At 38.1% G+C, this 16,103-nt stretch overlaps 1 protein-coding gene and 1 long non-coding RNA gene across 2 annotated transcripts; both read left to right on the forward strand.

Moving 5' to 3' along the window:
* Positions 1-4,730: 4,730 nt before the first annotated feature.
* On the forward strand, positions 4,731-8,830 carry LOC146722140 (uncharacterized). The gene is made up of 2 exons (XR_014925325.1): positions 4,731-4,780; positions 8,627-8,830. It is a non-coding gene; the product is annotated as an uncharacterized LOC146722140 (long non-coding RNA).
* A 2,783-nt stretch (positions 8,831-11,613) lies between these two features.
* Positions 11,614-14,286, forward strand: LOC146722141 (uncharacterized). The gene is given in 2 exon segments (XM_085485384.1): positions 11,614-11,680; positions 12,989-14,286. Coding segments are annotated over 2 exon segments (1,365 nt in total).
* The last annotated feature ends 1,817 nt before the right edge of the window (positions 14,287-16,103 follow it).

The raw sequence follows: 16,103 nt of genomic DNA on the forward strand, positions 1-16,103 counted from the left end.
TTTTCATTGTACGGGCTAGTATGAATTTCAAATCAAATCTCTATAAACAACTATTATATTTTGTGCACTAAGAATAACATATCGCACTTATTTTCTAGAATCAAATTGTAATCAGTTTTACTTATATGTATGTATATTCAATGTGAACTTGCACCTTGAATAAAATATCACAGTTACTTTTCATGGTAATATATTATTACTAAATTTAGATAATATACACTTTACGTATGTTCACTTTGAACTGGCACCTTGAATAACATATCAGTTACTTTTCGTGATAATTTATTATTAGATCGTTTAAATTTTTGAGTACTTTCTTTTGAACATGGCCTAACCTTTTCATTTTTATGATTTTTTTAGGATTATTTATATCCAGAGGGCTATTTTCGATAACAAAATGATTGTTATCTTCGCAAAGTTCGACATTTTTACTACACGTACCTGTATTTGAATTTGACTCCAGGCATTGCATCGCGGGTACTAACGATTGGATACTAACTTTTGAATCCATTGTATCAAATAGCAATTCCGCCGATTTCTGATTATCGATGGATTCATTGTTAATATCCTTAGATGTGCTATACCTGGAGTCATTTTCCTCTTGTCTCTCTTTCTTTAGCATCCGTCGCCTGCAAAAAAGAATAATGTTAAAATATTGTTAAAAAAATTAAATGTATCAGTTATATAATTATCAAAAGATTTTTGAAAAATAAATGCAGTCTCTTGTTTATAAATCTATATCTTATTTAAACTATATTATATTATACAATAAAGTTTCAATATAAATGTTTTATTTTTATACTAAGCAGAGGATACATAAACCGTATCTGATGTAAAGAAGCAGTTTACGAATAAATAAGTCTGGCATAAAATATCTTCCAGAACGCACATGCAAATTGTTTTGGGAGAAGATATTTTAGAAGCAACTAACAGACGAATAAATCGTCTCTGATATAAAATATCTTTTTTTAATAACCAGAACGCACATGCAAATCGTTCTGGGAGAAGATATTTTTAAAACAACTAACAGACGAATAAATCGTCTGTGATATAAAATATCTTTTTTTAATAACCAGAACGCACATGCAAATCGTTCTGGGAGAAGATATTTTTAAAGCAACTAACAGACGAATAAATCGTCTGTGATATAAAATATCTTTTTTTAATAACCAGAACGCACATGCAAATCGTTCTGGGAGAAGATATTTTTAAAGCAACTAACAGACGAATAAATCGTCTGTGATATAAAATATCTTTTTTTAATAACCAGAACGCACATGCAAATCGTTCTGGGAGAAGATATTTTTCTTTTTTTTTGTTACTACTGCAACTTTATAACTATTAGTATTACTATTGTACTATTGTAACTACTACTTATTATTACTATAATATTTCTACTACTAACAACTATTTAAAATAAGCAAGAGACTGCTTTATATTTCAGAAATTGTTACTTTTAGAAAATATGTATATAATGTAAAAAAAATTTATAACAATTGAATCCCATAAATATTGAATAAGAATGAAGGAGGTGTCATTACAATATCGCAAAAAATTTTTATATATAGATGGAGAAAATCTTGCAAATTTTAAAATCATCTTTATTTTTCGAATGATACAAAGTTTCACTGTGAATATCACGTTGCAGGACATCCTGCGTATATATACACATACATACATACATACATACATTCATATATATATATATACATATATATATACCTATATATATATATATATATATGAATGTATGTATGTATGTATTGTTGTGCCTCCGGGAAGGCACGGAAAATTTTGGGGTCTCAGTCGACTGAAGGATGAGGATCCTAGGATTGGCGGGCGTCTCCACTTTGATTAACTTCGCTTGTGTATTTGAATAAATCTTTTATTTCGCTTATTTCTTGATTTGGATTAATTATGTATAATCCCACCTGGGTGATTAGTTAGGTGTGCTCGCTCTCGATAATCGGATTACAGGTGATAGTTATATTCTGCGGCTTGTCTTCGACTCCTAGTTAGGTTCTAGTTAGCGACTCGACCTTTTGGATTTTCGTTAGCGACTGACTTCGTCGCCTCGCTTTCCGTTCGCGGTGGTCTCCTGCCCTTTTCTACATCTTTCGGGGGAAGATGTAGAGAAGCTCTTTCATTGGCTAATTTTTATTCACACGCTTTTATCTAGGTGCAAGCGAAGCAGGTTGATACTTTGCTTGCGATCCGCGGGTTTCGGCGTAACGCTTATATTTCATCGCGTTTGCGTCTTTTCGTGAGAACGTTTCTCAAATGATTGTATAATAGCTGACTTACTAATTTATTATTAAAACTATATTAATATAATATAATATAATATAGTTATAGTCATTCGGACTATAACATTCCTCCCCCGTTGAAAAAGAAAAACGGAGGTACGAAGTTTTTCGTTCTTAATTTCTTAACTTACATATAATAGTGGTTTCCCGTTACAGTATAGTATTACAATCGTTTCTTAAATTCTAGTACTTTGACTTCTTCTTAGGATTGATCTCGGTATTTCGAAGTCAATATTTGTTGTAGTTTTCGGTTGTTTTTTGTTTTTATTTTTTCTTTTTATTATTATTATCCATGTTAAAATGAATATTGTAGCTACTGTCATTACTGTTCCGGTAAATGTCATTGGGTAGACAAATTGCTTCCGTGCATAAAAATTTTGTTCGTTGTTTTGTAAGTCGTTGTCTATAGTTTCTATTTTGTCTCTGAGTTTTGTCAATTCCAAACGATGTTGTGAGATGTTTTCTAATGTGTCCTGATCATGTCCTATTTTTCTGTCTCGTGGAATTGTTATATTTATATTTGGTAGGAAAGTTTCTAAGGTATTTCCGTACAGTTTTCCTGCCGTTTGTAATGTTGTGTCTGTTGTTGTCAGTTTACAATTTTCGTTTAATGTAATCTCGCCTGTGTTTTTGATTACTTTACTTTCTGATCGTCCGTCGCATCGTATGGTTATTGTCTGTTCAGCGGAGGTCGAGTATAGCCAAGTGTCTTCTTGGTGTAAGGTTATCCATATCGTGCGGGACGAGGTATATTGTCTAACATTACATTTGTCCTGATAACGTTGTCGCAGTGTATACATTTGAATTTCGCACGGTGCGTCTACATCTATGCGATATATGGGTGTATTTTGTTTGCAAACATATTGTGTATTTATTTTACTACATTGTTCTAACTTCTTTTCTGTTATTATGGCGTATGTTAATTTTTCCTTATCTACTACAATAATTGGGTTGTTTATTTTAATATAATTGTATACATTCTTTATGTATGGCGTAGGAAATTCTATCGCTTTTATAATGTCGTATGTCGGCTGTACAATTAAAGGAAAACGCAAAATTGTATATATTGTATCTGATTCGTGGTACGCTGTTATCGCAATGTTTTCTTCTATCGATAACCAGTCGTCTGTACGAATTTTAAAGGGGAAAATACAATCCTTCGGGAAGTTGTGCTGCTGCATCTTTTAAATTATTTATAATCTCGTCTATTGGTATTAATCTGGGATGCATTTTGCTCTTTCGTATATATATTAAGTATTCTAATACGTTTTCTGTATCTTTTATTAGTTCGTTTATAATTGCTTCTATCGCTCTGAAATGTTCGTTTATTTTTTCGAAGGTAAGAGTTTCGGCCATAGTTTGTTTTAGCAGTTTCTCATTATGGTCGATTATGTTTTCTAATCTATCTAAATGTGCTACTGTAGCGTTTATTATTTTTAGTTGGTTTCGAATCGCGTGTTCGGATACCCGTTGCTTATTTGCTATTAATTCTAGCTGTTCGTTTATTTGTTTTTCGTCGTCTGCGTCCATGATTCCGAATAATGTTTATGTTATCGATCCTATACCGTCTATTAGTCCTCGACGTTTGTTTGTCGGTCCTTTGTATAGGGTATCAATTTGATTTTTTATGTTGTTTAGGTATTTTAATTTCTGTTTTATAATACGAACCGAATTTACGCATGAACTTTCTGTTTCATCGCACATCATTTCTGTCTGTTTCATGTAATTGACAATTTGTTCATGTCTAAATTTTAAAGGTGCAAGGTTTAATTTTATCACTAGTTTCCATGTTTTCTTGGAAAAGTGTAGTTGTCCGATTTGCTCGAAATATATCCCTGGACTGTGCTCGAACTCTGTTATCTTATACAGTTGATTCTTCTCACTTTCCTTTCCGAGTACTGCAGCGTTGCAGGCTAAGAGTGAGAGTGCCCTGTAATGATATACATATAATTCTTCTTACTACTTTGTTCTTGATCTTGAATATGCTTTCGTTTGCAATTTTTTATCAAGCAAGAGAGGACGTTCGGTCTATATGTCTCCTGTCGTCCCTTTAGTCTTATGACAACCTTTGATTTATTACTATCGTTGCGTCTTCAAAAAAAAAAATGGTTGGTTCCGACATGTGGTTCGATTGTTCGCGATGCCATGTGGAGTTTGTGCCCTGGTGGGAACCGCTATGCTTCTCGTGTTTGAGATTTCTTCGATGTGTGGGCCCAGTTGTGGGGCCCGCATTGCCGACCGGCCGTTTCGAACGGGCTTTGGGGGCTGTCGCAAGATATGCGGCTAGCTCTTTTCCGTTTTCTTTACACGTAAGTGTAAATGTGAGGTCTGGTGTGCGCGTTGTGCGCGAAGTTGCTTTGGTGCCTCCCGAGGAGGGATTTATGATTCCGGCCATGCAGACTTTGAGGGCTTTCAAAGAGGGGCGGCCTCTTCCTTATGGGCGTTTATGTCGCGAGGACGAAGCAGACAATTAGGTAAGTCCTAATTTTCAATAAATAATTTTAATCAATTTGTGTGTATGCGTATCGCTCTTCTTCCTTTTCTTACTGTGTAATTTACGCTTGAATTTTTTTTCTATTATTGTATACGGTCCTGCCCATAATGCGTCTAATTTCTTGGATCGTCCGCGTCGGAGTGTCTCGTCGTATACGAGTACTTTGTCGCCTATTTTAAATTCGGTTCCTTTCGCGGATTTATCAAAGTATTCTTTCGATTTTATTTTTTCCTCTTTAATATTTTCTTTCGCAAGTTGATTTGAGGCACGTATTCTTTCCCTTAGTTCCTGTAGATAGTCATCGTAATTATACGTCAGTTTAGGCGGTTTTGTTAGTGCCGTCGGTAGTTCGACTTGTCGTCCATATATTAGTTCAAAGGGGGTATATCCCGTAGCTGAATGAGGAGTGGTATTATATGTAAACATTGCGTATGGCACCCATTCATCCCAGTCGGTTTGGTAAGCATTTATATATTGTCGCAAATATTCGGCTAATGTGCGGTGCGATCTTTCTAATGCTCCATTACTCTCGGGGTGATACGCGGTTGTTTGTATCTTTTTTATTCTTAATAATTTGCATATATTTTTAAATACTTCGCTCATAAAATTTGTGCCTTGATCTGTTAAAATTTTTTCGGGAATGCCGTGTTCGAAAATTATTTTCGTAACGAACTCTTTCGCGACGGTATTTGCTTCCTGATTCGCGATCGGTATCGCTTTACTGAGTTTCGTCAGGCTATCCTGAAATGTTAGTAAATATTTGTTTCCGTTAGTGGTAACTGTTAACGGTCCGACGATATCTAATGCACATTTTTCAAATGGTTTATTCGGAGTATCTGTGATTACGAGGGGTGCTTTTATTCGGCGCGATAATTTATTTTTTTGGCAGGATTTGCATTTTGCGATATATTGTTCGACATCTTTTGTCAATCCTGGCCAGTTATAGTTTAATCGAATTCTTTTGATTGTTCGTTCGATTCCTTGATGCCCTCCTGTGGGTGCATCGTGATATTCATAGAGTATTTGTTTCTTTTCCTCTTCAGAATATTTCCTTGTATTATCTGCGAATTCTTTCTCTTCTTTTTCTTCTTCGTCTTCTTCTAACGTGAAGATTCTATTTTTTGTCTCCTCGTTGATATCTCGGGTTACTTGTCGGCTTAGCGCGTCGGCATTCGCGTTTGCTCGTCCGGCCTTGTGTATGATTTCATAATCATATTCCTCGAGTTTCAGTCTCCAACGGATTAATCTAGACCCGGGGTCAGTTACATTGAATAGCCATATCAAGGGTTTATGATCGGTAATTATTTTAAACTTTGTGCCATAAATGTATGGTCGAAAATGTTTAACAGCCCATACAATTGCCAATAGTTCCTTCTCCGTAGTATTAGAATTTTGTTCCGCGCGAGATAATACTCGGCTGGCGTATGCGATAGGTCTATTCCTTGCCTACCGTTCCTTGTGATAGTACGGCTCCGATTGCATAGTCCGAGGCATCGGTAGTCACGTTGAATTCTTCATTGAAATCCGGATACTTTAGCACTGGCGCTGTCGTTAATTTTTCCTTCAATTTTTCAAACGCGATTTGTTGTTCGTTTTTCCATTCGAACGTTTCCGTTTTCTTCGTTAATTTTGTTAACGATTTTGCGATTCGCGAAAAATTTTCTATAAATTTCCGGTAATAACCCGCTAGTCCGATAAACGATTGTACGTCTTTTACTTTCCGTGGTGTCGGAAAATTTTTTACCGCCTCTAATTTCGACGGATCTGGCAGTATACCGTTTTCGGAAATAATATGTCCAAGGTATATTACCTCTTTTCGTAAAAATTCGCATTTGTCAGGCTGTAGTTTCAGACTATGTTTCCGTAGGCGTTGTAATACTTCCGCGAGTCTTCTGTTGTGATCCTCTAAACTGGATCCGTATATAACGATGTCGTCGAGATAAACGAGACATCGGAGTCCTTGTATCCCGGTTAGCATTGAGTTCATAAGTCGTTGGAAAGTCGCAGGCGCGTTTTTAAGTCCAAACGGCATTCTATTAAACTCGTAGTGTCCGTAGGGAGTCGAGAAGGCTGTTTTATTTTTGTCGCGCTCGGCCATCGGTATCTGCTGATATCCAGATGCAAGGTCGAGCGTCGTAAAATACTTCGCGTTTCCCAGCTGATCCAAAATATCGGTAATATTCGGCAGTGGGAATGAGTCGCCTATAGTCAATTCATTTAACTTTCGGAAATCGACTACTACTCTTAATCGCGGTTTGCCTGTTGCGTCAGTCTTTTTTGGCACTACTAATAACGGTGCATTCCACTGGCTAATGCTTGTACTAATGATTCCGTCTTTTAGCATTTCCTGTACTTGTTTGTTCACTTCTGATTTGTGTTTTTCGGGAAGGCGATACGGTCTCACATTGACGGGTGAGGTATCGGCGCGCGTGCTTATCTCGTGTTTTAACGTTGCTGTGCATGACACTGGTTCTCCGCTTAAATAAAACACGTCGCTATATTCTTCGCATATTTTCTGTATCGCTTTCCTTTCTTCCTCGTTTGTATGTCTCGCGTTTCGAAGACTTGCATGGCTTTACCTTTTAATTTAGTAAATAGTATGCCCTGTATCAGAGACTCTTCGTCTCCGGGATGTATGTTTTGCATTGTATATGTGCATGCGTTTAGAAATTCCTGAAGGCGGTGTCGCGATGTACCGTCGAATTCGGGTACCATCATTCGCGCTTCTTTTAGAGACATATATTGTCGTGCAGTACTCCGTCGATTTCGTACGTCGCGCTCAGTCCGTCCGTAAGTCATACGAGGCTCGTAATCGGACTCCCGCTGTTCGTCTGTGTGTGTGTATGCCTGTGCGGCTTCTATCCTATTCATACGTGTGTTTAGTGTATGTAGCTCTGCATGTATCGCTTGTATTATATTAAGCATTTGTGAAGTTTCTCCGGGCGCTACGACGGAGGGTTGTTGTGACGTGACGTCTAAATTCTGTCCCATTTGTGCAAGGGTTTGTCGGAGTATGCTTATTTCGGCATCTATCGCGGTTGGCGGAATAGTTGCGTTCGCGTTTGTATTTTCTGCCATATTTATTTCGCTATAAATTTCTTCGGGATCGAATATTTCGCTGTCGTATGACGTTAATGAAAATTCTCTTCGCGAAGATACTCTACTCGGAGTTCGGCTGATATACGGTCGCAATCGACGCGGTTCGTTTTGAGTTACTTGAACGGAGTCGCTTGGATTTTTTGCGAATATACTCGCGTCAAAACTAGTAAATGGAAATTCTCGTTCGTTTATTACGTTCGGAGGTAACTCGGTATTATTTTCGTTTGTCAAGTCGCTGTCTAAATTTCTACGAACGCTTTCGAGATTTTGCGCAGTTAAAGGCAATACTCGCGTCGTTAACCGTACAGGTGTACTATGCAACCACGATTGGTTTTTAATCGCTTGTCGGGGTGTTTCGTCACCTTCCGACATTCACGCAATCAAATAAATTCGGACTTACAGTATTACGGCTCGCATCGTTACGCTCTATACGGGTCGGCTGCTGCTGCTGCAACTCGATCGCTCGTGGGCTGATAACGGCGGCTCCGTGTTGGTGATAGATACGGCGGGTCGTCGCTCGTGTTGATGCGCTGCCCGTGAGGTTGTCGTAGGTCGGCGTTGTCCTTGGACGTCGGCGATCCTTTTCGATTCTCTGCTGCTTATCACTCGTTGCACTGTTTATGTTGTCCGCTCTCTCGTTCTCTCCTAGTCGTGGCTTCTGCTTATTTCCGTCAGAGTTACTGACGTGCCCGTCTAACACTTGTTATAATTGTATGTGTTTTTACAGGTCTTCGCCGCTGTGAAGATTTTAGAGACGACGTCGGCCCTGCGGCTGAGATCCCACCGCTGCCACCAAATTGTTGTGCCTCCGGGAAGGCACGGAAAATTTTGGGGTCTCAGTCGACTGAAGGATGAGGATCCTAGGATCGGCGGGCGTCTCCACTTTGATTAACTTCGCTTGTGTATTTGAATAAATCTTTTATTTCGCTTATTTCTTGAGTTGGATTAATTATGTATAATCCCACCTGGGTGATTAGTTAGGTGTGCTCGCTCTCGATAATCGGATTACAGGTGATAGTTATATTCTGCGGCTTGTCTTCGACTCCTAGTTAGGTTCTAGTTAGCGACTCGACCTTTTGGATTTTCGTTAGCGACTGACTTCGTCGCCTCGCTTTCCGTTCGCGGTGGTCTCCTGCCCTTTTCTACATCTTTCGGGGGAAGATGTAGAGAAGCTCTTTCATTGGCTAATTTTTATTCACACGCTTTTATCTAGGTGCAAGCGAAGCAGGTTGATACTTCGCTTGCGATCCGCGGGTTTCGGCGTAACGCTTATATTTCATCGCGTTTGCGTCTTTTCGCGATAAGCGCTTCGCGAGAGCGTGAGAACGTTTCTCAAATGATTGTATAATAGCTGACTTACTAATTTATTATTAAAACTATATTAATATAATATAATATAATATAGTTATAGTCATTCGGACTATAACAGTATGTATGTATGTGTATATATACGCAGGATGTCCTGCAACGTGATATTCACAGTGAAACTTTGTATCATTCCATTCGAAAAATAAAGATGATTTTAAAATTTGCAAGATTTTCTCCATCTATATATAAAAATTTTTTGCGATATTCTAATGATACCCCCTTTATTCTTATATATATATATATATATATATATATATATAATATATACACATACATATTTGTTGAAGATTCGTTCTTCGGATCGAATCCTCGAGGACGATCAAATTTTCTAGAATGTTTTTTGTTAAATTCCTTAGTGTTTACGCCAAGGAAACACGTGAAACCAACGTGTACACTCGCCGCTAATTGGCGTGTGTACATCGCCTGACCTTCCGATGGTCCAATCGAGGACCCCGATCGGCTGCCGCCCTACGCGAGCTCCGAAATTCGCGCAGCCCTCGAGTCAGTCCTCGAGAGAGCGAGCGCCGATAAACATAAGTCTAGGTACGCGACGAACTTGTAGAAAGTGAATAAACTAAATTAAACCGTTTCAAAACGCGTACAATTATTTGATCACGTTAACCCGGCATCCTACAACGTTAAATCTTATACATATAGAAATGGTCCTTCAAGCCGGATATTAAAAACCGATCGAGTGATAGTGAAATCGCGAAAAGAACGGGCTCCTTCGTTTCGTACCTTATTCAAACAATTGACAATTTCTGCCTCGTGTGCCTATATCGGGGCAGTAAATTTAAAAACGCAGTGATCCGCGGCAAGAGAAATACGCTAATTACGCGTTCTCGTTTAGAGTAGAAAAACTCCGTGTGCGGGAGTGAGACCGCGCTACAAGACAACAAGCCGTCGCGCGCGCTCCGAAACAGTCTATCTCTCTCTCTCTCTCGCGCTCTCTCCAAGACGTGAAGAGCGAGAGAGACGGTATCACGCCGCGCGCTCCGAAGCTCTCTCGCTCGCTCTCTCTCTCTCTAGCTGCGGCTCTCTCGGCCGCGCGCCTGCCGTCGCTCCGGCCTAAGCCGCGGCGCTCCGGCCACGTGACGGACGGTCACGCGCCCTCACGTACCCGGTGTACATCGAATTCTGCATTTGAGTAGACAGAATTTCGACGTTGAAGTGTCACTTGCAGTGCAAGCGCCGCTATCACGCGCTTTGCAATCTTGCATTCGGACGGCAGTTAAACGCCGTTCGAGATTAGTGACTGCACGTGTACTCCGCTACTCGCGCTCAGTGACTCTCAACTCCGGCGCCGCTATCACGCGCCAGTGATTTTTAATTGAGTGCGGTGAACATACGCGAGTTATCCGCAAGCGCCGCAAGCACGCGCTTTGCGTTACGGTATTCGCAGTGACTCTCAATGATTAATCGTGACTCGTACTGATTAACAGTGACTCTCAGTGAACGTGCGCCGCTATCACGCGCACCGCACCGGTGAATCTTAACCAGTGCATTTTTCTCACTGACTTTTGACTCTCGCAGACCGAAGTGTAAACGACCGCGAACGCCGCTATCACGCGTACGCGTCGTGCATCTCTCCTCTCTGTGACTCTCTCGATCATCTTGGTGATTTTCGACGTTTCTAAACATTTTAAAAGGTGCGCGACTCGCTATTTCGACGCCGTTATCACGCGTCCGCCGTCGTGCATCACTCTGTGCCTCTCTCGATTATCTTGTTGATTTTCGACGTTTCTAAACATTTAAAAAGGTGCGCGACTCGCTATTTCGACGCCGCTATCACGCGTCCGCGTCGTGCATATCTCTTGACTCTCTCGATCATCCCGGTGATTTTCGACGTTTCTAAGATTTAAAAAACCACGCGATTTGCAATTTCGACGCCGCTATCACGCGCCACGCAATCGCTTCGTGTGAGAAAGACAGCCGATAACGGCTTAACGAGACGGTGCGCTAGCTCGCGCTCGGACTCTCTCTCTCTCTCTCTCTCGCGCGTCAATTCAGCGGGCGCTTCAAGTCCGCGCGCGCGCTTGAAGATTTCGCTTCAGTAGCGAAGATAAACGATTCAACAATCCGGCATCGATAATCATGTCGACTGTCGTGAGTGACCTGCTCATCGAGCAGGGAGCTTGTATTGACGAGATCAAACGAGATCTCGTCAACTTCAAGAAGCTGGCCAAATCCAACGTGACACTCGCCAAGACGCGAAGTAGGCTTGCCAAGTTGGAGGAGCACTGGGCCGCCTGCCGCGGCCTTCATGTCAAACTGCTTCAAAGGACGACCACGGAGCAGCAAACGACCTTGCCGTACTTCACTCTGGAAGAGTTCTGAGAGCTGAGGATGTCTACATCGACACGGCCGATCTGCTTGCAAGATACAGATAAGTCGATTATCTCCAATACATTCCGTTTACCGATCGTCGTCCGCTTTCCGTTTATATACAAATACCTTTTTCTTCTGTGTTTCTGAAGAAAATTGTAAGTCAAATGAAACCTTGCACTTTGAGAACCATGTCACTTACTTTTCAGAGTCAAATTGATTAATTTTTGTTGTATATTATAATGATATTTATTTCTCACTTGTATCTTGAATAATTAATATGTAATTTTTTATTGTATATTACGACAAATAATCAGTAAACTTTTTAAGCGTATAGCTTTATTGTAGTTGACCTGAGAACTGTACATTTATAAATTTTACTTAATATACACCCGTTTCGAGCAACAAGGCAAAGTTTTCTGATCAATAACTTACTCCCTGAAAATACGATATAACACAAATCGGAAGTTGATACGAAAATTCGAAATTTTACTAAAGAAAGATTGGAGGTTTTTAATTTATACAATTTTCACAACTCTTATTTCAATTATTTATTCTACCCATCGAAAGTTTTTTGAGAGCAGGCCGCCATGTTATTTTTCTGAGTCATTAACAAATTGGTACTCTGGCATTACGAGCAATTATTTTTCATTGTACGAGCTAGTATGAATTTCAAATCAAATCTCTATAAACGACTATTATATTTTGTGCACTAAGAATAACATATCGCACTTATTTTCTAGAATCAAATTGTAATCAGTTTTACTTATATGTATGTATATTCAATGTGAACTTGCACCTTGAATAAAATATCACAGTTACTTTTCATGGTAATATATTATTACTAAATTTAGATAATATATGACACTTTACGTATGTTCACTTTGAACTGGCACCTTGAATAACATATCAGTTACTTTTCGTGATAATTTATTATTAGATCGTTTAAATTTTTGAGTATCTTCTTTTGAACATGGCCTGACCTTTTCATTTTTATGATTTTTTTAGGATAAGTTTATTCTTACATCTTAAAGACGATATGCTGTAAGTCATTGATGTTTCCACTGTATTTTTGAAAAGGACCACAGCCCGTATGGTCGAAACGTTAAAATAAATATATATTAACAACTTTAATTGTAGCCAGTGTCGTCAGTTCAATATCTATAACCTTAAAAAAAATAAATTTTATTCTTATGATACATTTTTCTTGCTTTGTTGTATATATTTTACATATTTATACATTTATTAAAATAATTAATATTGTGTTATGCATATTTCAATACATGTTGTGCTTATACATACTTTTATTCATGTGAAAGCTGTGTCCTTTTTTTACATATGTATATAATGTATATAATGTTTTGTATATAATGTATTTATTAATATTTTATACAAGGTAATGATACGGATGAGGATTCAGAATACATACCATCTGAACAAAGTTCTTTTTCACAAGATAATGAATCTACACAAGATCGCGTGGAAAGTACAATAAACAAGACTGCGTCTTCCACTTCAAGTTTGGATACTTCAAATACTGTTGGCTCAGTAATATGCAACGATGAGCTTACGTATGTGGAAACATCTAAAATGAAATCAAAACGAAACTATTGTGTTTTCTGCAAGAAGTTGCAAACTCAACTTGCACGTCATTTGGTAACAGTTCATCGTAATGAACCACAAGTAAAAAAGTTTGCCATATTACCTAAGAAACATCCAGAAAGATTGCAAATAGACGCTATTCAGAAAAATGGAAACTTCAAATTTAACACAAAAGCCGAACTTAATAGTGGACAATTACTTGTTAGTAGACGTCCAAATAAAAAATATCATAAATCTGCAACTAACTTTACAGCCTGTGCCAAATGTAAAGGATTTTTTGCCAAAAGCACAATACGACATCACTCTAGAGTTTGTTTTAACAGTAAATTTAATAAAAATAAGAATATTATGGTAATGGGTAAACAAATTATTAGAAGACTTCATCCAATAGCCAGCAAAACTTTAAGGAAAACTGTTTTTCCGGTTATGAGGGAAGATGAAGTAACACGGATTTTGAGATACGATGAGTTATTGATAACATATGCAAATAAAATGTGCGTAAAATATAAAGTGCAACATCAGCACGACATGTTTTGTGCTAAGTTACGCCTTCTTGGACGGTTTCTCTTGGCGTTAAAGGATATAAATACAAATATACAAGACTTCCAATCGCTGTACCATCCTCGATTATACGATGACTGCATCTCTGCAATAAACATAATTGCAGGTTATGATAATAACACACAACTCTATAAAGCTCCCGTTGTAACATCTACTTTGTCAACTCTTCTAAAATATGTTGGAAATATGTTAATTGTAGAATGTATCAAAAAAGGAGATGAGGATAAGAAGAAATTAGTCAAAGATTTCATAAAACTACTCATTGTAGATATTGGCACAAGTGTCAATAAAACTGTGCAAGAAACGCAGTCTGTACATAAAAGACATAAAAAGATAATCTCCCCTTAATGAATGATATTAAAGTTCCATGAATATTTGATGAAACAAAGAAATGCAGCATATGCAGCACTAAAAAAGTCGTTTTTATATGACAAATGGCTTGCATTAGCTGAGATAACACTAACTTCAATATATATCTTTAAAAGATGTCGAGTTGCAGAAATGGAACAAGCAGAGATAGATAATTTTTAACATTATGTACAAGCCCATACATTACGTTAAAAAATTATCTTGTATATTTGTATTTATATAAATATTCTATGGTGTTAAAATAGTCTTTATATGTATAAGAAAAATATGTATGTATATATTGTGCATCACTGAATTGTAATGAAAAAAGTGATTTCTCCTCTGACTGTTCTATTCTGGCTGTATGCTATATTATATCTTATAATTATATGTATTGTGAGATATGCTTTTCCAATTGGCAAACCTTATTCGATGAACGGTTTATTATCACGAACATTGGAACTATTTGAAAGTCATAAGAATATATATTCATTTTATCGCGTACGATTTAATAATTTTCCTATACATATAAAGACTATTTTTTCAATAAATGTAATTTAGATATATGTTAGATATATGATGACATACTATATTGAGGTTCGACTGTATAAATTAATGCAATAATGCCAAATTTATATTTTCCTAAAATGTAAAATATATGGATTTGAAAACTCTTCTGTGCAATCCAATTAAGCTAACTCGAATTATTATATCCATAGCAAAAATCCGCCATTTTTGCATCAATATATTTTAAGTCGAAATACTGTCTGTTTGTCACAGAATGACAATATCTAAATAATACCTAACTTAACCTAAAATAATTATATCTACATAATACTTAACCTAATCTAAAATTATACTGAATACAATACAATGGTTCATTGATTAAGAGCTATTTACGCGTGTAACGTGATATCTCCGCGTCGGGTCATCACAAAGTCACGAGACCATAACAACGCGCCGCGTTTCGACCGTACTTTCGCCGTACATTATCTTGACGAATGTAATATCCGATTTCGATTTCTATGCGTTCCGACGTCGTATAACACTCTCCGCCCGCCACGAATGAGTGCGCGGATTTCAATTAGCGTATCGACATGATATTATATTAAAATCTTTCTTTTGTACACCATATTACTCACACTTTTATATTTTTTTTGTCTACTCTTCGTTCACCGTATTGTTAAAATATATTTCATTATTATTACATTGGAGTATTCTAAATAGTCACTCTCGAACTCCGTTCTCTCTCCCGTTCAAACTCCCCCCCTCTACCCCCTGACACTCTGAGCGAGTCGAGTATTGCCATCACGGAAATTTGCGGGATGATTTACGATTTGTGAAGGTTCTCTGCCAATTTGTGAGTTTTCAGAGTGACGCAAATCTCGCGCCTGGCGCCAAGCAAACACAATTTTATGGTGTCTTCGCGAATTTCCTGTTTTCCGCGCCGAAGGTGTGCCGTCGGCCAATTACATCGGCCCTATTTCTCGGATCATGATCTATCTGACTGTATAGGAATAATTAACGGTTACAAAATATATATTTTAATGAATTTATTTTGTTATTATATATATTATAAACATTTTAAAATAAAATAAAGCAATAATTTGTGACGTGGCCTTTTGTGTCCGTCACAAAAGCGAATGCGCCCGGCCGAGAAAAGTCGGAGAGCGCTCCAAAATTTTGTATTTTGCGAGCGAGCGGCGAATTCTTCGCCGGCTCGTCCCTACTCGGTAACAAGAGTCGAGTTGGTGGGCCAGGAGAACTAGATTGTTTTAGAGAGAAGAGGACCCCAAAGAACTAAGGAAGGAAGACCATGGTGCGTAAGGAACGGAGGTTGTGCGCCCGGCCCGGTGAGTAACCGAAATAATAAAGTTATACAAGGTACCGAGTCGCGTAAGGGTAAAATACTGCCGGAACGATCTTTACAGCCTCGGGGAGTCAATCATCAGCAGTCCGAATGAGGGAAGAAAAAGCGCCTGCATCCCTCCACCCTATGA

This window comes from Nylanderia fulva, unplaced genomic scaffold (assembly GCF_048542155.1).
Source record: "Nylanderia fulva isolate GAGA-0341 unplaced genomic scaffold, ASM4854215v1 Scaffold363, whole genome shotgun sequence".
Lineage (NCBI taxonomy): Eukaryota > Metazoa > Arthropoda > Insecta > Hymenoptera > Formicidae > Nylanderia > Nylanderia fulva.